General features: G+C 38.3%; 1 protein-coding gene across 3 annotated transcripts in view; it reads left to right on the top strand.

Annotated features, from left to right (window-relative positions):
• mid2 (midline 2) overlaps nucleotides 1-23,575 on the top strand; it is a 115,992-nt gene extending 92,417 nt beyond the window's left edge. For all 3 annotated transcript variants that reach the window (XM_055159531.1, XM_055159532.1, XM_055159533.1), the window contains 6 exons: nucleotides 215-363; nucleotides 1,094-1,221; nucleotides 2,037-2,180; nucleotides 9,859-10,020; nucleotides 19,237-19,444; nucleotides 20,268-23,575. In XM_055159531.1, the coding sequence (XP_055015506.1) occupies nucleotides 215-363; nucleotides 1,094-1,221; nucleotides 2,037-2,180; nucleotides 9,859-10,020; nucleotides 19,237-19,444; nucleotides 20,268-20,688 (1,212 nt within the window). In that variant the 3' untranslated portion in view covers nucleotides 20,689-23,575. The remainder of the gene's footprint in view (nucleotides 1-214; nucleotides 364-1,093; nucleotides 1,222-2,036; nucleotides 2,181-9,858; nucleotides 10,021-19,236; nucleotides 19,445-20,267) is intronic.
• Nucleotides 23,576-24,623: the final 1,048 nt, after the last annotated feature.

Genomic DNA, 24,623 nt, shown 5'->3' with positions numbered 1-24,623 from the left:
TAGTATCAGTACATTTTTTTCAGCAAAGCATCTATCTCTGATTTTGCATATGTATTTACACCAGATGCCCAATCAGATCCCTCCATTTCTGGATATAATACTGTCTCCTTCCCACTGAACAAAAGCAACAAATTATAACACACTGTACCTTTGCCTATTTAAAGATTCAAAAATATACTGATACTTGAGTTATTTGTTTTTATGATTGTTTCAGGTGATGAAGTTACGTAAGCTGGCTCAGCAGATCGCCAACTGTCGCCAGTGCCTGGAGCGCTCCAGTGCTCTGATCACACAAGCAGAGCAAAGCCTGAAAGAGAATGACCACGCACGCTTTCTTCAGACTGCACGAAACGTCGCCGAAAGGTAGAGCACATTCACCCATAGAGCCAGCAGAGGGGTTAACTGAGGCTAAAGTCCTTACATTATCTGGCTTCGGTTGTCCTTGCTGCACTGTAAAACATTTCTCATACAGCTGACTGTAATGTTTTTCCTTACAACAGACCAGTTTTGATTTAAACTTTTCTTCCTTTCAAAAAATCCAATCCAAGGCAGTGAAATCAGTATTACTTATATTAGAACTCTCTGGCTCTCCCCAAATCAATGTCATGTCTCGGTTGAAAATCATTTATCATTTTACAAGACAGATCTTTAATTTCTTTTTCCATTTCTGGACTGTTGTAATTCGCTCTGTCCCCTCCAGGCACTGGGCTCTGCGGCTGCCTCTCGGACTTAACATGCACTCATGTTTTAGCTGCAGTGGATAGTTGTGTCATTGATGGAGGGCTGCTGTTTTCATAAATGCCACTGACAGACTCTTGGGCAGAAAAGCACTGAATAAGTAGAATTTGGACATGACTGCATTAATAAGATCTGTAAAAAAAAAAGTAAGATTTTTTAGCAGCAGTTATTTAAGTTGAATTTTTTTTCCTGTTTTGTTGCTCTCTGCACTTACTATTTTCCATCTACCTTCTGCACGTCCTTCATAGTTTTCTTGTCTGACCTCTCCGTCTGACTCCTTGACCTCTCCTTACTCTTTCATCTCCTCTGACATTTGCCTACGTGTTTACTCTCAATCTCTGTCTGCTCCCTGTAGGGTCGCCATGGCAACAGCCTCTTCCCAGGTCCTCATCCCCGACGTCAACCTCAACGAAGCTTTTGACAACTTTGCACTGGACTTTTCCCGAGAGAAGAAAATCCTGGAAGGACTGGACTATCTAACAGGTTAGAAGAACACTCGCCCTGTGTACATGGAGGTGGAATCATGGCTGGGTCACTTTGGGATTTATAGATCTCTAGCTACCTTGCTTTCCTGTTTTTCACCGAAACAAACAAACAAAATCCACCTAATTTAGGACTGTTCGCTTTGTACATTATCAAAAGTAAAATGTGTCAAATTTTCCAATGAACACAATGTTATATCAAACTGCAGTTTGAAGCCTTTATCAAACTAAATATGTTATCAGATAATAATATCTGTACCACTACGACTACCATATTTTTTCCCATTATTCAAGTGTTAAGATGTTAAGGTTAAGATAAGGTACACTTTATTGTCCCTGCAGGGATATTTGTCCTCCACATTTCACCCATCCTTCAATGCTGCTGTTCAATGCTGGCAACCAGTTAGCAGTGGTGGGGACCCATCTCCAGATCTTGTGCTAGGCTTGATTAGGACCACCTTAGCTGGAGGTTTTTACTTATTGTGCATGTTTTGGGTTTATGGAAGAAACCAGAGTGCCCAGAAAAACCCATTCAGTCACTGGGAAAAACATACAAACTCCAATGGTGTGGAGGCATGAGGCGTGAGTGCTAGTCACCATGTGGCCATCTGGTTTGGGTGGATTTATATTATTATGAAGAGAAGTGTTTAATATAACAATTAATAATTTAAAGTAACTATCACAATCAATCAATCAAGCCATCAGTATCACAGTACTATTTACAGTAGTGACTGTTAAAAGAATACAGCAGTCTAGTCTACTTTGATATTATTCTGCATTTACATATTCTAATAATTGTATTTTTTGTGGGTGCAGCTCCGAACCCTCCCTCCATACGAGAGGAGCTGTGCACGGCCTCTCACGACACCATAACTGTTCATTGGACGTCCGAAGATGAGTTCAGCGTCACATCCTATGAGCTACAATACACCATCTACACTGGGCAGACCAACTTCATCAGTAAGTATATACACAAAACACTACAACTTTTACCTCGACTACGGAGGACAGGGCTCTCTCAGGACACGAATCAGTGCTCACTCATGCTGCAAACATCCACTGTTGTAAATACACTCAACCACACATCACATGGGGCGTACCTCAAAAACACTCTGACCTCTTTGCTCTAAAACACATTGGAAAGTAGAACAATAGTCCGCCGTCTGAATTTCCCCTCTTCAATATTTTATAAAAACTGTTACTAAATACAGCTGCATTTTTTGTTTCTCTATCCATTATTTTAGTGCAACAAGGCTTGGTAGTAGTATTGTGTCATATTGTTAGATTGAAAGACCACACATCATAAAAGAGAGTGAAAATTGAGTGTGAATGTTGTTTTTTTAAATGAATGATATAATGTGTTTAAGACAAAATTCATAAATAGTGCTGCAAATCATTTATTTTGGTCACTAATCCATATGTTCAGTTTGCATTAAAACCAGTTCAAAACACCAGACTGTCTCTTTTTTACAAAGCCGACAACAGCAATTATCAGTATAAATTATTCAAACCTGTTTCATTTGATAGCAGTAGATATGCAGACAGGATCATGCATACTTGTGGATTACATCAAATTACAAGTCCATAGTTCAGGTGTAAATTGGCTCTCATTGGCGCATGTGTTAGAAGGATATGATTAAAGTAAATAATCTAGAAGTGCATTTTACATCTGTGTGCTCCACTCTCCTGTCCTCCTCCGTACTGTCATCATCTCTGCTTCTGCTCCCCAGAGCCTGGCATTTCTCCATCTAAAGTGCCTCACTATTTGAAACATCAGGATACATTTCAGTTGCACTAGACAGTCTCATATGCCACAGAAAGCCCGCCGAGATTCACAACCAGGATAGAAACAAACATACACTCTACTAGGCCATTTGAGATTTACCACTTTTTTCACAACAACTTTCCAAGTGGTTAAGTTCTCTCTCTGATCTGTTACTCCCATGATAGAGGTTAGAGGTTACGTCAGGCCAACTGTGTGTTTGTGTGGGAAAATACTGAACACAGCCACACAAGGACATAAAAAACTGATCATGATAAAATGGCATTGATGTATCACTTTCAAATTCACTTGTCAAGCAAACTCTTAATAATTAACTGTACCACCTAAAGAAGGCATGTCCAAACTATGGTCCGTGGGCCAAATGTGGCCCTCAGACTAATTTTTCTTGGCCCTCAGGCTTCCAGGAGTATAGGCCCAAATTACCTTGCATCGATGAATAATTAACTTTTTATTGTAAGTTTTTTGAAAATCTACCTTGATAAAGCCAATATTTATTATTTAGTGTGTTGTTTTAAGGATCTTAGCATGAATAAAGTCTGATGGCTTATTCAAACGTGTTAAATATGCACATATTTCAATTATTTACTGAGCAATTATTTAATGAGCACCAGTCTACGGCCCTCAATCAGCCCTCTGCTTCTTCTGTGTTTAGATATGCGGCCCTTGATGAAAAAAATTGGACAACCCTGACCTAAAGTCATGCGATGCATTGACATTTATACTAGTGAAATTCTGTCAAAAATTTAATATGGAGTTTAACCCTTTTTTTTGCAGAAAATTTTCAAGTAGCAATTTTGTTTTGTACAATCCAAACTGAACTTTCTTTGCTTGATCTTTTATTTATTATATTCTCTAGGACTCAGTATGAGAGCACAGTAAAAATGTACTTTATCTGCTGTCGTCTCTGTTCCACCTGTACTCTTGAGCAGTGCCCTGTGGTGAAGTTAATATAATAATGAAGAGTGAGGGTTGGTATCGCAGCAGGCACAGAGACAGCACTCAGAGGGTAAAGTCTCTGTCTCCAGATCTCCACAGTGTTTGAACAGAGGCCCAGCAGGATCTATCTGCTGTCATGTATCACTGTGTGTGTGCCACAGCTGAGACAATACTGAGACAGGCCTTATATGTGCAAATGAACTCAGCAAAGTCTCATAACACAAGTATCGCCATCACTGATATTGATGACATTTTTGCACGTATTTATAGTTAGACAGTTCATAAGTAAGAAGTAAACAAGTTCACCTTGTTTTTTTGGGTATTTTTTTATTTATTTTATTTATTTATTTATTTATTTATTTGATTGGGACAGAGCATGTTAATGAACAAACATGACAGCATGAATGTAAACACACCGGATTGTAGCCTAAGGCTAATTTCCATCCGTTGTCCCAAGGGCAAGGGTCACAGTGGGCCAGACACTAAAATATTGCACACTCCACTCATTATAGAGTTCCATTCATTGCACAGTTCCCATTCATTGCACATAGAAAAACAATTAAAATCACAGTGCAGTTATACATGTGTACATGTTTGATTTGACCATAACCAAGTTTTCGTTTAAAAGAGCTGTATGTAGGGCATTCTTTCAGGGTCAGTGGAAGACTGTTCCACAGATTTCCACCTTGTACAGATAACACATTCTGACCAAGTCACCCCTGGTGGTGGCTCGCGTGATTCTTATTGAAATGTCTTTACGTTTAATGTAATTATTTAATGGTGGTGGTGCCAGGGAGTGTAGAACCTTATAAATTAGACAAGTCCTTTTGAGTTTGACCATGTTGCTAAAATCCAGAAGCTTGTGCTTTTTCAGTATGTGACAGTGGTGGTGGGAAATGGGTTTTTTGTCAAGTATTTTTAGACCTCTTTTATAGAGGTTTTCAATGGTTTTAAGTGTTGTGGGGCAGGCAAGAGACCAAGTAGTTAAGCAGTAATCGATGGGAGAGATAATCATTGAATAGAAATAAGTTTTTGCAGCATTCATGTTTAAGTTATTCCTGATATGACGGAAGTTCTGAATGTTAAACTGGATAACCTGGGATACTTTTTTAACATGACTTTTGAAGGATAGTGTTGAATCTAGAATTACTCCAAGGTATTTGAATTCTGAGCCCAGATCAAGTTCAACTCCATTAAGAAAAACGTTTGATTGCTTCAAATCGGTGTGACGTTTTGAGAAGTACATACAGACAGTTTTTTTGGTGTTTAGCAGAAGGCACGAATCCTTGAGCCAGCTATGCACAGACGATAAGGCAACTGTGAGGTCCTCAGCAACTTGCTGAAAACTTTTGGCTTGCGTATAGATGACTGCATCATCCGCATACATCTGTGAAAATGTATTTGGACAAGCATTTGGCAAATTATTGATGAAGAGGGAGAATAACACAGGCCCAAGGATTGAGCCCTGTGGGACACCAACATCAGAATCCAACAATTGAGATTTTACCCCATCAACTACCACATACTGTTTCCTGTGTGACAGATATGATGTAAACCATTGGAGAGCTTGACTGGAGATGTTAAACTGAGTCAACCGGGACAGTAGATGATTTGCGGAGTCAAAGGCTTTCTTCAGATCTAAGAAGACAGCTCCAACACAGGGACTCTTATCAACAAGCTCTTTATGTTTTCTGTTAGCATACACAGGGCCGTGTCAGTGGAGTGATGAGCTCGGAAGCCAAACTGTAGTGGGTGTAGTGAGGGTTGGGTGTTTTCTAAATGAGCTTTAAGGAGTTTGACTACCCACTTCTCAGTTATTTTAGATATAACTGGAAGTATGCTTATAGGCCGATAATTAACCATGTCTGTTTTAGCACCTGATTTAAAAATTGGTGTCACTGCAGCTATTTTCCAATCAGTTGGAACAACAGAAAATTTGAAAGACATATTGAGGAGATGGGTGATGGGTCGTACAAGAGGATCCTTAAATTCTTTCAGAAGAGTTGTGCTTAAACCAAATGCATCAAGTGCTTTTGAATTTTTCAAGCCTGTAATTAATTTGGCAACTTCATGGTCTGAAATATCAGTGATCCTGAACATGTCCTGATCAGGGTCACTGATATGATGAGAGCAGGCAGGTGGAGTGAAGTGTTGAGTGATCTCCTTTACGGAGGTTATGAAAAAACTGTTTAACTGAATGGCTAAGGAGAGAGGCTCTTTAACAATGGAGTTATTGACATGTAGCTCCATTGTCTTTTCCGTTCTTGTTTGATTGACGGCCAAGCAATTTATTTAGATGTTGCCAAATAATTTTATCATTGCCTTTTGCATTCTCTATTACATTGATGAAGAAGTTAGCCTTTGCCTGTCTTAAACTTGCAGTTACTTTATTTCGTATATGAGTGAATCTCTGTCTGTCTATAGTTAATCCAGTTTTCAAAAATTGTTTTAGTAGCTGGTGTCTGCTTTTCATCAAATTCCTACATTCTTTGTTCAGCCATGGCAAGTAAATTTTTTTCTTTAATTTCAGCTTTCTTTTAGTGGAGAATGTTGATATTACCTCTTTTAGAGTTTTAATGAGTTGACAGCTACAGAATTGAGGATCGTCAATGGACAGGATTGATTCCCAGTCTACTGATGATAAAGCTTCTGACACATTTTGTTGTTGGTTCCTCGGTATAATTATATAAATATATAATTTTTAGGATTACAGACTAGAAAAGACACACATGTATAGCGTATACTAGTCCCAAATGCTTCAGTACATCATTGTGAAGTCTACCATGCATTTTTTTGTAGTCCCAAATGTTTTTGTGTGTTTTCAAAATGACTAATTCTTCATCCAAATCCTCAGTCATTTCCACATCAGCATGTCCTCTTGAGTGTCCAAAAGCCCACCTTTCCTCTCCTCCGCAGTTGGAGCAGTGATATCACATAATGCTGTGTGCTGACCTAATTTGCTTTAGCTAAAAATGAAGAGGTGCTGTTGAGATCAAAAGCTTCAAAAAAGGAAAGCTGCATTTTCCGTATGAGCTTTTTAAAACCCACAGAATGTTCGAGCCAGTCTGCTCAGAAAACGGCTGAAAGACAGGTGGGCGGTTACATTTTCATAACAACAGGGACAACTGTCAGTGGAGGACAATGTTGAAAGGACTGGAAGAGGCAGTTTTTGTTGACACCGAGTGTACTTGCAAATGGGGCTTAAATAACCTGAAAATAGGACTAATTCATGCATGTATATTTTAAGGCAAGATTAGTATTTTCGAGTTTGGTTTAACTCTTGCACGTATTCTAATTTCTGAGCATATCCAACTGAAACCAGATCTATTACATACTTTTTTTAAGTTACATTGTGAAAGTGTTGTGAAATAGTACGAAACCAATGTAGAACTAAAATTGCTTCAACAGTTTGACACACATCATAACATTTGCGTTTGACTTTCATTCACTGTATTGTTGTGAAAATAAGGCATCTACAATTGTATTTACTAGAAATGAGCACAGGGGACAGATAAAGATGGCCTACATTGCATTGCTCTAAACCCTTTCCTATAAAAGAGATGAAAGCCCTCTTACTTTGTCTCAGAAAATTTTGTGGAAGTCATCAGAAACATATAGCTTTTACCACAGCAAGTCCCTCCTTTCTCATTCATACTTTAAGCTGCTCACCTATAAAAGCCCTTATTGGCGCGTCTGTGAAGTATTTATATTTACAAGCAGACTCTGGCCTATTACTTATGCATGCTGTTGCCATCTCGCTCAATAATTCACCATGTATCCAGAGGGCATCGGCACAGGGCAGAGATGGCCTACAGAGCATGTCCTCTTTCAGGATTGTATTACCAATGTACTACTGTTAGGTGTTAAAAACAAAGTAGTTATTTCATGTATCGCATATATTATCTTATAGTGCTTTCAGGACAGTATGAAGTAGTGTAAATTAGAGCCCGACCGATATGGATTTTGCTGTGGCCGATATGAAACCGATATAATGGGAGTTGGATCTGCTGATAGCCAATATAATCGCCGATATATTTAGTGATGTAAAAATTCACTGTAAATGTTGAATTGTTTAAAAAACTTAGGTTTGGCTCTGGTGGATTTTAAATTGGGTTTATTGTTATTCTGCCTCTTTACATCATATTTACAGACAGTAGGTTGACTTAATGGATTTTTTGCATCACATTCTAGACACTAGTGATGGGTATTCCAGTTCTTTTTAGAGAACCGGCTCTTTTGGCTCAGCTCACTAAAAGCTGCTGGTTCTTTTGGCTCCCAAGTGGCTCTTCAGATTGTTTTGTTGCAAGCGGAATAAAGCACGTCTAAAGCAGGACTGAATCAGGACTGAACCAGGTCTAAACCAGGACTGAAAAAGGATTAAACCAGGACTTATTTATTTTATGCTAAACTACAGTCAAATATGCTCGTTTTTTTGTTTTTTTATTATTATCCTATGTACACGCAAATTTCTCAAAGTTTCGTTTTCAGTTGCTCCCGCTGTCAAACCACGAGTCTGCATGCGGCGTGAAGAGAAAAAAAGTGAGAGAAAGAGAAAACACGGCTCCCAATAAGGATCAGGCTCCCGTCGTTCGCTTCAAAGAACCGGCTCTAAGAGTCATTTCGTTCGCGACGGACCCATAACTAGTAAAGAAACTACTGCTATTAGCCTTTAGCCGTAAATACGTGCGCGCCGCGGAAATTAATTATATGCGCAAATGTTATAATTCACACGTCTATTCACAGCTCATTTACATTTCAATGCACGTCTAGTAACAAATATACGGCCAATATTATCACTTTACAATAGGCCAATAGAAAACAGCCTGTTTATGTGCGGGAGCTACAGCAGCTAACCCATAACAAATGACCAAAACTAGCTTCAAAGTCGACATATTTCCAACACTCACCGCTCACACAGGCTCCTCCTCACATCACAAGTCTGCACTAATAAATGTCCTTTTAATTCAGACTCAAACCGATTGTCCGTAAAAAGAATATAATCTCAATGTTTGGATCTGTGTCTCCGGTGTAAACAAACACACGTGAGTGACGCGACTCTGTGGTGTGTTCAGGGACAGTACGGACACACACAGACAAATGACTCTGTAGATAAATACTGATGTGGAGCCACATATTAGGACAATTATCTGTCTGTAAATTCGATTAAATGAACATAATGTAGAGAGTCTAAGATTTTTAACGATGTATCACATGCCCACGTGAAATATCGGCCCCTATCAGCAAGCATATCGGCCGGCAGCCGATATGCCTCCAGGTGCCCATATCGGCCAGTAATATCGGCCAACCAATATATCGGTCGGGCTGTAGTGTAAATGTATGATTAGCTTTGTATTCTCAAACATAAGGAAAAATTTTGTCTTATTTTTCTATAACAGGTTTACAGTTCATTAAGTTGTACTCTTCTCAGCGATAATACCTTAAACAGTTTTTTTTAAGAATTATGTTTTAAGCAAGGTCACTTTTCAACTTTCCACTACAAAGCTCTTCTCGCTTTTGTACCTTTTCTGTAATATAAAATGTAATGAATAGCTATTTGTGTGAATAGCGCTCAGATGCTCTTAAGGGCTTTCGTCGGTCAAACAATATTGTGTATTGAATTTGTGTGGTTATTGATGGATTTCAGAATGATGACAAAGTAGGACCATTGCCATAGCCATTAGTACTTCATAAACAAACAATTATATCTTTTGAATGGGAAAAAGTCCTCAAAATGTTGCAAATAACTGGAAGCTGAAACCCATGAATACTCAAAAAACTGTGAAGATGAATCACTTTTGACATTTTCAAAACAAACAACAGGGTTCCAAGGTCATGTAAAAGCAATCCTTCTGATATTGCTGCAGGTTTGATGTATCCTTGAAAGTGTCGCAACATTGGGCTTGTGTGTTTGTGCGACAGGTTTGTACAACTCTGCAGACAGCTGGATGATCGTGCCCAATATCAAGCAGAACCACTACACGGTGCACGGGCTCCAGAGTGGCACCCGCTACATCTTCTTTGTCAAGGCCATCAACCAGGCAGGGAGCCGCAACAGTGAGCCAGCGCGCCTCAAGACCAACAGTGAGTAAAGCTTTTAAATATGCACCTCATGTAGGACCTGTGGGGTGCAACACTTTAGAGTTATTTCTGAGTCAAAATAGGAAATGTGAATATAGTTATTTTAAGCTGTGCTATGTCCCCGTCACTTTTTTAAATAATAGTTTTTAGTATGAGTATAATGAGCTTTCTCCCACTACTACACTACTATTAAATTTAGCTCTGCTACTTCCTTTACTACAAATGCAAAAACTACACATTTTTAAACACATTAAAAGATGATATACAGAATACTTAAGAAGTGCTCTTTCATCTAAGATTTGTCTTTGAGTGCGAGGTGACCATGCTTCTAAATCTTTTATTAAAAGGCCTGTCACAATAATTGCCATATCAAATGAAACGAGAACAAATTACAGAATGCACATTTTCTTTTTTAGTCTTTGCGTTAATATATATCCTTTTTTGCACCAGCAGTAGTTTATTTATTTCTGCTCATATTTTTGTACATGCATTTTACTGAGATTTAAGGATGCATCAGTACTGGTACTGAATATTGCCGTGATGCTGAAAATGTTGCTGGGTTGGTTATTGGTTCCATAATATCTGATATCCTAATAAAACTTACATGCTGATTTGGGTCTGGAACATAAAGTTTGAACTTTTATTTATACAAAGCTGTTCATTAATTATTTGAAGGATAAATAGCAGTTGCATAACACAATTGGATCTCTTGTGGAATAAGTTTTAAGCATTTTAAGAAAATAAGTGCCATTTTCTGGTCCTACACTGGTAACTGGTTAATATCAGGTATCAGCAGATACTTCGTCAAAGTATCAATATTCGCATTGGAACTGAAATCCTGCATCCCTACTGAGATTTTTCTGCTGGAGGTTAAAATATCAGTGGCCTAAAGTGTTCTTCATTATATTTTATGAAACAATATATCATACTTCAAAAATCATGACAGGCCTATTTACTAATCACTTAATCTTTCATACCAAAGTGAAGTGCTTTTTGTCTGTGCATGTTTCTCAGTCTGCACCTGTCAGAGTGATGCTGTAAATACAGACAGGTGTGATCAGAGTCCTCCTCGGGCAACAGGAGATGAGATCAAACCTGCAGCTCATTGACTGTTCTGTGTCTGCTCAATAAAATTAGCACTTAAACCACTGGATCATTGCATAAAAAGCTTAAAAACTACTCTTTTGCATTTGAGAGTGTGGCAGCCAGTCAGGATTAACTGTTATCTCTGCTGCTCTGCTGGGTAAGAAATTGCAGGATCATTTGACAGGAACAGCCCACCGTGTGTCGCACTGTTGGTTGAGTTACGAACAAAACTGAAAAATGTGACTAATATGAATATTTGTCAAGTTCACTAGTGTCTTTATGATGACTCAAGCATCAAATACAAAAAGATATGAGAACTTATTACAGCTTCAGTAATAGATAACTTTTTACAGTGTTGTAAGTGGTCATAAATGATTAATCCAATATCAGAAGAGATATATATTGCACATATGCAGTTTTATTTCCTTTTTATGGCTTTCAGTTTTTAATGTTACAACAGAGATTCGTTTTTTATTATTCAATTTCCTGCCAAGTTGTTGGCCTGAAAGTGCACAGAGCCTAAAGTCATATATTTTACAGTTGGTCGGTGAGTCTGGAGTGTCCTTAAAGATGCTTACACCTGTGTTGATGTAAGAGAACATCTGCTGTTACCCAGAGCTGGTTTCAGATGGTCACTTGGCCTCCGGGACATGTCACTAATCGGAGAATTAACTGTTTTTAGGTGTTACTAACCACTGCCTCCTTGTGGTGTGAGGCTGGTTTGTAGCTGGGAGCATCAACAGATGATGTGAAAATCACACGGTTGACAACTCACTTTGTCATAAGACTGGTCAAAGTGTGAGTGCTTCAGTTCAGATTAGGAGAATGTATGGGGAAAAGCTTACAGATAGTGTTTATATGGATATATTTTTGATATTTAAATTGAAATTGTAATGGCCCATATATAAAATATTAGGTTGGTCAAAGAATTTACACCAAGGTGAAGATACTAATCAAAATTGAAACTAGTATTTTATTGGTATTTACACAAAAAATGTCAAAATGAATAAATAATGCAGGTTCATACTATGATTTTTGTGGAAAATTACGTTCTATTTTGTCTTATATATATATATATATAAAATTTTTATTAAAATAATAAAAAAAACTAAAACAGGTATCACATATTTATTCCCATAGTATTGAAATCATCTCTGATTGTGTTAGTATCTGAAATACTAACTGATATTCATTGCAGATGAACACTCTTTTATGAGCCAAATGTACTTTTTCAAATGAGTTTCAGGCCAATTTCCAACTTTAAAAAGGTCAACTGTCAGATTTTATTCAAAACATTAGTCTGCTACTCCCAGGTCCTCCTCCTTCCTCCTAGTACAAGAACATGGTGTATTTTGTTTTTTAACAGCTCCATAGTTTGTACTGATAAATTGCACTGGTAGTTGAGGGGTTTTATCTTCTACTTCCACAAAAAACTTGGGTATTCATAGTGCCTTTGTCATCTCTTCTGTTGGAGCTATGTTTTGGATTAAAATGGGTCACAACCAAACTGATTACAAATATCTGTGACAGTCTTATTATAGCCCTCTCCTCAGACCCCCTGACAGTACCCGCACTTGTACTGAGCATTAAACCCACAAGCACCATTTCTGCTGCTTCCCTTTTGCACTCACTCTCTCAGTCTGAGGCTGGATCGGAGTCTTTAGCTGTCACATTTTCTAAGATGAGAGACTCTGGGGGCTTTTGGCTAAGCTCATCACATTTCAGACAGAGGCTTGAAAAGTACAGAAAGCAGTGACAAGAAGTACAGACGCAGCAAATCTCATAGGGCAAAGTGTGATATTGAAGTTAAGCAATAAGATCCTTTGTGTACCTTGTTTGAGAATCACCAACTTGTGTGAATATACAGTCTCTACAAATTCTGCAGATGTTACTTACTTATACTTCTTCTATTTAAATTAGAAGTACTACATTAAAGAATTTTACTGTTACTTTTACTGCTGCAAGCTTCATGTACTTCTAGTCCTAATTATCAGTGTGCCCTCCATCATGTCTTATTTTTATTTACTTATTTACATACTCTCTGCCAAGTCATAAGTAACATTGTTTTGCTAAGATTGAAAGAGACGTTAAAGTGGCTTAATGATTCTATTTAAATGCACTTACTTAATGTTGCTTGAAAAAGACTCTGCACTAAGAACCACAAGCCATGCCAAAAAGCCTAAAGTTAAATTGGACTATATTTAACCTCCAAGAACTCAATTTGCATTTAATCAGAGCTGACAAAAGTTCACCCAAATGTATGAAGATGTAAGGGGGGTGATCCTGTTGTTAAATAGGCTTAGTATTTTTTCTCACTGGCATTAAAACTTTCATGTCCCAGTCTGACCCAACCATGTGCCCTGTGATCCTCGTTACCCCTGGCGATGGCACAGGATCTGCTCTTTCGCTGCCCTCTCCTCATTCTCTGGCCTTGGTCCGTTACCATCTGTCCCCTTCATCCTGAGGGTAAAGCTTCTCCTATCAAGATCCACCAAATCCATGGTATGGAGTTCAAAAATACAAGGCAATATGGTAAATGAAACTATCCATAGGGTTAAAGGGAAGTTTGAAGGGTATTGTCTTTGAAACTAGAATGTGCACTCAGTCAGTTTGGTCTGCACCCTCTTCTGAAAACTAGTCCCTTTATTGTCATTTGAGTTATTGTTTCACTTTAGTAATGAATGATATAAATTAGAGATTGACCAATGTGGGTTTTTTCATGGCCACTGCTCATACCGATTGTTTAGAATTCTGAGAAACCAATATCTGATAAGCTCTGCTGATATTTTTATGATAATATAGGTAACGATATTGATTATTTTCCCCAATTTGTCTAATTTAAATTTTCTACAAACTCACCCACAGCCCCTTTTATCACAGATCATTTGGATAATGTTCTTCTAGAATTAGATTAATCTGTTAGCCCAGGAGATAATGTAAATGGAAGTCACAGTTAGCTAATACTGTTGCAGAAAGAAGCTGCAAAACTGCGATATTTTGCTACTATAGCAAATAACACGCTTTTCTTCAACTAGCAAAAATACGTCTTCTACAGCTTTAACTCAAACTTAAGTTGAGTTTGTTGTCTAAAGTCAATTCAGAATTCTGGTTAGATTTTCTTGAAATCTTCCATAAAGTTTTATAATGGTTGTAGTGCTTCTGAAATAAATTTTATATTGCCTGCCCATTTTGGTATCACTACATCTTTTAAAGTATTATATTTTGTAGGCTTTTGAACAAAGCTCTTTGAGGCTTTTTGGGTCAATTCAAACTTACGCTGCAGTGAAAGTGGACCAAAGTGAACATTTACACTACAGTACAGAGAGATATCGCAGTGTGTTCACAGCTAACATGTGAAGTAACTTGTATGAATTAAGAATGATGAAGAAAACAGCCTCTGACCCTTTTCCCTGCTTTGACCAATAGAGTAAAATCATGACGGGGTTATACTGTGGCACGCTACAAAGAGGTGTGTGGGATCAGAGTGGATAAAAAGTGACACATGGAGAGTGCAGAAGGCAGAGTGTTGAATGAATAGGAGACACAGAATAGCTCTTTGCAGGGTGAGTGTGTGCAGACATAGCCTCTATACAGGGCTTTTTACCCATTAATAAAGTACTGTCCGGAGAGCACTCACACATAGAGAAATACACACAGCACTGGGACATTTAGTTTTGGAAAAAGGGCCTTATACAGGTACATTTCACAACAGCAGTGGATGTTGATCTCTAGAGCAAAGTAAAAATAATTACTTTCAAGTTTTCAAATTAAGTTATCTGACTTCTTTTTACAACTACTCAAAGTGGTAGTAGTAAAACTTCATGGTAGTAGTAAAACATCATGAGTTTAAAAGTTATGAAAAATTATCACTATTGCAATAGAAATTATCAATTCAAAATGTATGTCATTGCTTTTATTGTAATTATTGCACATGTAGGCTACAGTTAAGTGCATTTTTGTGATTTTTTTTTTTTTTTACAGGAGTTAGCTGAGGAGATTCAGAAAATGTTTGCCTCTTATGTGTTTTGTTTTATTTTGCTTTGCTTTTTTCAACTTTCTGGAAGAGAGAAAATGCACTTTAATCCTTTGGGAGGAAATTGCATTAGTTTCAATGACCGTATTCTTTTAGTTTTGCATCTTTTATAACTGAACTATTACATTGAGTGTGTTGACCACATGAATGAACTCTGCACAGTTCGCTGTAGATTAGATCTAAGTATAGTTATAATATTGTATGTAGCCCGCTCTTTTCACAGTTTAATTTCCGTGTTCATTGAGTCTTGTTTTCTCAAGAGTTATTAAATGTAATATTATAGTATGGAGATAAAGCATGATAAATCTTACTATTATTCTAATCTAATGTTAATCAAATGCATGACTGCTGAAGACATTTGCACAATATCCCATTGGACCATATTTGGACCCTTTTATTAATTCCTGGTTTTGACTGTTGTCACCAGGGCAGTTAAGCAGCAGTTAACACCAGGCACAACCCCCTACCCTGGACTCAGTACAGGCTCTCTCCATCCGTCCCATGACCTGGTTTGCCACTAGAAGGATCAACAGTATTACCAAACATTATTAAGTCTGCTGCCTGTTCCATTTTAGCATCAATACAACAACTCACAACAAGTCTTTAATTCTATAATTTAAAATAAAATGCGTCTGTGATGACAGCCCCCATGCTACGCACAGCCTCTAAAGTAAACAGTAGGAGATAGAGGAATGATGATGCTAAATAAGAAAGGACAGCCAAGAGCAGCCGAAAGAGAGCGGCAGTAAATAAAAGAAAGTGATGTGAAAAATGGATGGACAATTTATGAAATAAAGAAGCAAGTGACAAGACTCAAACCCTGACACTCTGGCACATTCATGTGTCTACAAAAGTGTGTATTTCAGACAAATTCAGGTCATCTTAAAAGTTGTATCTTTTTAGTTTTCATGTGCTATGAGGGGAAAAGACACATGAAAGCATGAGGTCTGGGCCATATTAATGCCAAAAAAGTAATTTACAATACAACAATCCTGAAGTTAGTCTATGTTTCATGCTGACTTCATACCATGGTTACATTTACTGCATTTACTGTGTTTTATAACAGTATCTTTTTCTTGTCCCCTAAGAGGAGGAGTGGTTTATGTAGTAAAGTGTTCACACTGCAATTATGTTGTGTGATAGTGCACCAAGGGCTCATTACATTTTTTATTTTACATTTGTAGTGTATTATAATGACATTTGGTATCACCTTAACTGTATATCAGTCTTTGCCATTTTAGATAAGAAACTGCTGGTGGGTGAGTGATTCATGTATTCCTGTAACATGTCTACTTTTCACATTAAAAGTTTTAATTTTCAAGAAAGTTCATGAGAGGGTGACATTGGGGAAACTCTATAGCATGATTCTGTAGCATGCCAACATGACAGTGGTATTCTGCCCATTCTGTACGATGTCATATGTGATTACATTTGCATCAGTCAGACATATGCCCCACAACCAAACTGTTTAATGACATGGGATGGCTTGTTTGGGTGCTGCAGGCGGGGAAATGTCAGAGCAGGTAAAGGTTGTGTGCAATCGCCCAGGAGTTGAGCCTGCAGTCTTTTTACAACGAGGCTGATTTCCTTTTTGCTGTAATTGTTTATTTATGCAGAAAATTGTTTCCTCTGTTAAACAAAGCAAGCAAAAGAAAATACTTTGTCTGAAATCACTGCGTTGAGGTAAAGTCATTTACAGAGTTTCTATGTCAATGGAACACTACGAAAGCATGTTAGTTAAATAGTTTTGCTGCTTTTTGCACCCAAAAAGCTAGATTTTATTTTTATTATTATTTTGGTGACTGAAGGCATTGGTAACTGTAACAAAAGAAGTCAGTTTTTTAGAGGCAAAGGACAAGGACGAGTAAGAATTAGAATGAGAAAGATAAGGCATGACTATGGTGTATTTGTATGAATTTCACCTGAATGCCATAGAGGCTTTAGGTTGTCATCTTGTGTTGTATCCATATTTATAAACAGTTTGTTTGAGCTAGAATAATATCAGTATTCACCTTCACACAGTTAAAACATCCTCTCCGTGTTACAGCTCAGCACTACCTCTCTTTACTGCTGTGCAATTAAGCCTTGTTGCATAAAAATGACAGCCATATTAATTATATAGTGTATGTTTCATTAAATTACAGTGTGCGGAGATCTGATTGCCGCTAATGCAAGAAGGCTTTTTAATTGTGTGTTGTTTGGATAAATGGCATATACCAATTGGGCCTCTGTGCTTTAGTGTGGCTGATGGAGAAAACTCATTTGCTGTGACTGATTTAAGAAACAGGTTATTCTTTGCAGTTCTCGTCCTGGTGTAGGTGAAGAGGCATGGTAAATATCTGACCCATCTGATCTGTACCCAACAGGGTAATATTAAAAAGGTGCAATGCGTAACTTTTCCAGGAGGCTCCGCTACTTGTTTGTCTCAAAGGAAATAGCATGAAACACAGTATTATTCATTATCGGGTTCAATAATCTATGTAGCATTTATTTCATTTCAAGTGTTTTAGTGCAAAAGCATACACTGTTACTGTGAGCACAATGGCCTCCAGATCTGACCTGTAACATGATGTGGCTTCACCTGCTTGTCTCTATGGAGACAATAATCCAATAATCCTATACAGTCAACAGACAACAGAGGTCATCCCAGCCAAGGTTGGTGTATGATAACTGTACTGATCATTTTACAGGTCTGGTGGCCCAAACATGAATAGAGCTTGTTTTTTTTTAAAGTTTGTTGTTAGTAGACTTTCAGTAGTGAACTTCTTATGCGTGACCTTGTTTTGCACAATCTTGCTAGCACAACATTTGCACTGTCCTTTGACTATTTAAATATGTTTGTGTGATGTCCTGGGTCTCACGTGTAGCCCTGAACCCCAGCCCACTGTCTCCAGAGTCAGCCTCAGAGCGTCACTGTTTGGAAATGGCTGCGCTGGCAGCGATAAGCAGTTCAAAGAAGAGAGCGCATTAATGTAATTGGCTGCCAGCAGCACAGTGGCCTTGACGTCTCATATCCACATGCGTTAATACACACTCACCACATGGATTATTGGAGGAGAGAGAGAGGATGGGAAGCAAAGATGAAGGTGAAGGATAGAGAGAAGAGAGAGAGAAGTCAGCACTCATTGTGTCATTAAGCCATGGGAGTCTGGAGGAGGAGATGAGGAGTGTCACAGTTAAATGTCAGGACTGTGAGGAGACAGGGACCAAAGCATCATCCTCTGTCTCTCTCTCACTCTCTTCTTCACTCACTCTATTTCCTTCTCTCCCTCCCTCTCTCTGTCTCTTTCTCCCCTTGTTTCTTTCTCTCTTATTCTCTCTCCCATTCTCTGTCCCTCTGCCTCTCTCTTTCCCTCTCTCTCTCAGATCACTGTTACCTGAATTGAAAAGTCAAAAGTACCAATTGCTGTGAATGGGGCGCTGTGACCTGCCACAGTGCAGGAGAAGGCTGCCTCTCTGAGCTCATTTCCCAGTCCATGTGACGCGGGCTTGGAGGAGAGACCCGGGTGGCTTCCTTTGCTGTTAGGAAGTCTTTTTTACCAAAGGCAGGCAGAGCTTTGAAGTGCACACACTCGCCCTTGTATTTCAAACACTCTCCTCTGTCTCTCCCTGTGAGTTCTCAGCCAGCACTTCTCACCACACTATATTTGCTTTTCCTGTTGTAATGTGCTGGAAAAATCTGAGCTCTAATTTATGTCGCTAGTCTTCTGTGCCGCATTATTTCTTATTCAGTCTTGTGCCCAAGAGAAATACAAACACAAAGACAAGAAATGTCAAAACGTTGAATACAATTGAAACTGTGGATTAAGACGTTTTTGACGTACATGTTCTATAATCCTCTTGTAAACAGTCAATGTTTGTGTGACTCGGGTTTCGAAGGTTAAAATAAGATCAAAATCATCACTTCATCCCAATTTACAATCCAATTTATAATTATTTATAAAGCACAACAACAAATCAATAACAAAGGATCAAATATAAAAAGCGCTTAATAAACACTTATGGCTGTTTGATGAGGTTGCTGGCCCCAATCATGGCCTTTACCATGTGCAGTATTTCTGATTATACAATCATATACATATTTTGGGTTTCGTCTCCAGGTCAGCCCTTTAAATTGGACCCAAAGACGGCTCATAAGAAACTCCGCCTGTCCAACGACTGTCTGACCATGGAGAAGGACGAGAGCTCTCTGAAGAAGAGCCACACCCCCGAGCGCTTCAGTGGAACCGGGTCCTACGGCGCTGCAGGCAACGTCTTCATTGACAGCGGGTGCCATTACTGGGAGGTGCTGCTGGGTGCATCCACATGGTAAGAACAGCCCCCCCCCACATGCATATCTTATATAACTATGACGACAGTGGGATCTTGAAAGTCTGATCTTGTTGCAAACTGATCAAGTTAGTTGGATTTTTTTTTTTTGTATACAAATTACAATATAAACATTAAGTTGCAGTTCAATGACGACTAACTAAAAGTGTACCAAACTTTGTACTGATTTTGTAACACTGATAATAAACAGTTTAGTTACTAGTCCTTCCAAATATTCCAGTAGCAGACCATTTTAATATATTACCAGATTTTTGGCATTTTTTCAGACCAATTTTTGGGAATTGAAATCTAGGCTATTATGCAAAACGCATGCATCACAGTGTATACTCTTAGTCTAATTACATTCGCTGCACTAATTGGCTGTGAAGTGTAGCCCTTTATGCCATAGATTCCCAGCATGCTTGTGACTGTGTTGTGTGTCCGCAGTATGAGGTAGACTGACTGTGCACCAATCTGTGAAAGGATTATATTATGCAAAATCTATTAAAATTATTATAAAGGTGTTCCTTCATCATGATCTTACTCAGTTATATTTTGGCTTGATTCATGCTTTAGTAATCTTGTAATGTTCTGCATTTAATGCTTGAGTGCGCAGAAACTTCCTGGCCAGTTCTGTAGGAAGTCAGTGGGCCCATTTTTGTTATTAAGCACGATATTGAACAATATTGTGGTCTGGAATGAACAAAATGCAAAAAATGATGATCTACTTACGGCATAGTTCAATGCTAATTTTCACAAAAAACATCAAATGAGACTGATTTCAACATAACTAGTACAATTTCTCCGTGTTCCCTCCCTGCAGGTATGCCATCGGCGTCGCCTACAAATCAGCCCCGAAAAACGAGTGGAGCGGCAAAAACTCTTCCTCTTGGGTGTTCTCGCGCTGCAACAATAACTTCATGGTGCGGCATGACGGAAAGGAGATGCTGGTGGAAGCGAGCCTGCAGCTGAGGAGGCTGGGCGTGCTCCTGGACTATGATAATAACTCACTGTCTTTCTACGACGCTATGAGCTCACAGCACATACACACCTTTGAGATCTCCTTCCTGCTGCCCGTCGTGCCCACCTTCATGATTTGGAACAAGTCGGTCATGATCCTCTCAGGACTCCCCGTGCCAGATTTTGTGGAGGGAAACTCTTTGGACCACCAAGAGCAGCAACAACAGATGGGGCTGTGCAGGCAGGAGTCGCCCTACTTGACCGGGATGAAGAATTGTCACTGAGAGAAAGTACAGTGGACGTCTGGAAAAGGGCACCCGGGCTGGAGGTCAAAGGTTAAGAAGAACTAAAGAGACTGTGCTCTTGCTCAGCAAAGTGGACACAAGTGGGAGAAAGGAAGTGCTGGGAATATGCACACCGCTTTTCTGTTTTGGTTTGCGTCCAGCCAATGCTTTAGTTCATGAGTGAGGATATGAGTAGGATGGTTTTATGACCTTAGACTTTATCGAAGTTTGATTTTATTTAGAGCTTTGTTCTGCCATAAACATAGCCCAAATAACATTAATTACATACAAAATAAATATGATTATCTAAGTTTACCAGTTAATTGTGGATGTGCCTCCATACAGTCCACAGTTGGATACTGGACTTTTGCCTTCACCATGTGGTGGACAGTTTTTTTTTTTATCTTAGCTTTACTCCTGTATCAGTCAAGCTGGTTGTCCTTCAATAATCTTCCTCAAGATTTGATCCCACTTGTAAAGGTTTTTACTGAAACTTCCAACTTTGAGGAAGCTGAAAGTTGTTCCCTGATAATGGGAGATTTGCATCATGTGACTACTCAACTTGTATAATAAGACGTTTATTGAATATTAAGGTAAAATGTGTTATTTAAGACAAAATTTAGGTTTACCTTTATTACTGGTCACAACAATATTTGTGATGCACTTTTATGAACACATGAGAAGGTGTTGTTTAATGAACGAGGGCTACTGGCATGACTGCTCATTGTGTTCACCCACCACTTGAATAAATATGAATTATGGTTACTTATAACCATAATAAAGTCTATTGCAATAATACTATTTTCTTTGCTTTCTAATTGCTCTTTCTGCATTCTTAAAAAGGGATATGATGTTTTGAATCTTGATGAAAAAAAAGACTTTTTAATTTTTTTTTGTCAGTCACTAACTGTCACTGTGTCATAGCATGCTGAAGTGTCCCTCTGTGCTTCGTCCTCACACACATTTGATTTGCTTGTCTTATGTAAATGCATGAAACATTTTATGATCCCTTTTGCAGGTCATTACTCTATGTGTAGACTGGAACATATCATTTAGGTTTGTCTTCAATCTTGGTTCAAGCATTCTTTTAAAATATGATTAAGTGGGCTTTAAATGAACACCTTGTGTAGTGATATTCAGGTAAAGCTCTGACATAGACAATCAAATGTTCAAGGTTTTAGTGCAGAGTTTTGATGCATATTAAATACACTGGAGTTTGTGCACTAAAACATTAACATTTCAGTTGGATTTCAACTTCCAGACTTATTAACAGAGTTGTCTGAAATGTTTGGCAGCATCTGCTTTGCAGTGTATCTCTTATGAAGCTTTCAGTGTTGGCTATTTTGAAAGGATCACCTAAGTAAGTAAGTAAACACATTGGGGACTTTGGGAAAAAGAGAACATATTTTCTTTTTCTTCTGTTAAAAAGATTAGAAAATTCTTCCTGACATCCAGATATTTGGCCATGTTGTTAAATAACATTGGTCAGAGGCTCCAATTGGCAGCGTGTTGATTTGCAATGTGGACTGACAAGCTCAACTCATCTGTGTAGGCATGCTTGGGCGGGTCACTGCATGATTTTCTGACCTTGCTGCGGATTTATGACTTTGTCATCATCCTTAAAATAGTCTACCTACAGACAAGGTATTTAGTTCATTTTTCCTCAAAAAAATATAATTTGATACATCTAAGTCACACAGTCTTCACTGCCATTCATATTAGATTTGCCGTGTTCTCCTCTGTGTCCCATCTCAAATATATACAATGAATGAACTTCAGTAGGTTTCCACTCCTCCTTGTAGTGCAGTGTGAACCCTAGAGACAATGCAATACAGTTTTTTTTTCTTTTTGGTTGGTGTAACTGGGAGATTATTTTTTATGACAACCAAGGGAAACCGCCTCTTCTTTAGCCGTTTGGACCTTGATGAACAGCACAAAAGAGCAGCTTTGCTCTGAGGCAAGGCTTAATGTTTCCATATACGAGTATATAAAAAGAGAATTTAAGCCAGAGAAGGATGTAAATTATGAGGGGAAAATATATATTATATAAAATTGTATTCTATACAAAATATTAATGAAACAATGTTATTTATGTGAAGTCCAATTAAAAGTCTGATCAAAACTTATCCTCACTGGATGATTTTATTTGTCAGTTCAGTTGGTGTCTTTTATAACTTACTTTGAGTGGTGCCTTCATAGTGGATTTTGAAAAAAGAATAAAAAATTGTCCACATACATATTTGTTTGCCTAATACACATTGCATTATCCTGAGTATTGTTTGCAGCAATGTTTATACCATTCTTACAAAAACAAATTTGTCAGCAATTCACCAACACTGATGGTGATTCCTTAAACATGCATCAGTTTCTGAAAGGGAGTGGATAGCACATAGCAGGAGAGGCTGCCAGTCTGGCATGGTCGCAGCAAGCTCTGCCCCTCAGCTTTCATCTGTCACTACAGTGCAAATGCCTGCCCATGAGCAATACACACATGCACTAACCCTGCAGCCATCAGCAATGCGCTCACTTGTCCCTCAATTCAAATGACTCACAGTGGCTAGTGCAAATTTGAATATATTTGACCAGGCACACAGAGAAAGAGGCTCAGGCAAACAAGTATAGTAGAAACATTGGGCATTTAGCTGAATACTCTAAAATAATAGAACAATGATGGCTGCCTTAAGGTCCATGTTGTGCACCTGAGGCCCCACGCATAGGAGATGAATCGGGCCCACAGGGATCTGTGGTCCCAGTAAAATACAACACACACAGTTGTTGACCTTGGCTTGTTATGACTGACCCTGTAAACAGAGGAACAATAGTGACGCTGTTTGGAATATGACTTTTTCATTGTGAGTAAAAATGCATTTTTAAGTTGTTTTATACAGGAAGCATACTATAATAATATAATAATTCGTATTTATTTTTACTATGTCTTGTAAATGTTTTCAGTGAATTAAACAAAAACCTTATGATACCCTGAGCATTAGCTCCAAGATCTGTTGAAACAATCTTCTATGGGGGAATGTGCTCTTTATATGTCAATTTTGCCTGGTTTATGGTTAATGTCTCTGTAATTATTGATGATTGTTGTCAGTTTGTCAACAATCACTTTAAGATAAAAGGACAAGTGTACAGAGCCAACTGTGACAAATATTGGTAATTGGTTATTATGGATCATAATTTCAGATATTTAATTCTCTGCTCTCTAGTCGCATTCACACTTGTCCAGTTTGGTTCCCTTGCTTGATCCTAGTTTACGTTTGATGTAGATTATTTTAGACTGAGTTTAGTCTTATGTTTAGTCCCAGTTTAATTCAGATTTCAGTCCCTGTTTAGTTTTAATTTAGCACATAAGTGTGAATGCAGCCCATGATGTGTGACTTGATAAGCGTTTCCACACACTGCCTACAGAGCATTCACTTACAGAGCTAATCAACACTAATTCCACACTGAAATGCTTTGAGAAACACAATTACACGCCAGCAATCAACTCCAGGGCTGTGTGAAGGAACCTTACCAAAAGTGCATGCCAGAAATCTAAAAGTGTTATCCCACCTCAGTGCTGTAGACTCCAGGCAGTGGACAGAAATTCAGGAGCCCAGACGCCATGGAGATTTGGACGATAATTCCCCCGAAAACAGATAAATGGGACAGATTCACCTGCTTTGTCACATACTGAATACTCTTAGGCAAGGTGCAGATAAAATGTTTTTGAAAAAACATCAGTTATTGTTCTGAGAATAGTAGCAGTTTTTGTTGACCACATGTCCCTTTTTTTTGTCCCGCACATATTTAAATTTAATAATATTTATTATCTTTTTTAGTGATGTCTCATGGATTGTATAAAAAGCTAGATTCACAAAGATAAATTTTTTTTCTTGCAAAGAAATCTAACCTTTTTGATGGCTTGGAATATGTAGGCACTTCATGGT

This window comes from Boleophthalmus pectinirostris, unplaced genomic scaffold, assembly GCF_026225935.1.
Source record: "Boleophthalmus pectinirostris isolate CB_2022bp ecotype Guang Dong unplaced genomic scaffold, ASM2622593v1 HiC_scaffold_23, whole genome shotgun sequence".
Taxonomy (NCBI): domain Eukaryota; kingdom Metazoa; phylum Chordata; class Actinopteri; order Gobiiformes; family Gobiidae; genus Boleophthalmus; species Boleophthalmus pectinirostris.
Note: the sequence above shows the minus strand (reverse complement) of the source record. Positions and strands in the feature narration are given on the sequence as shown.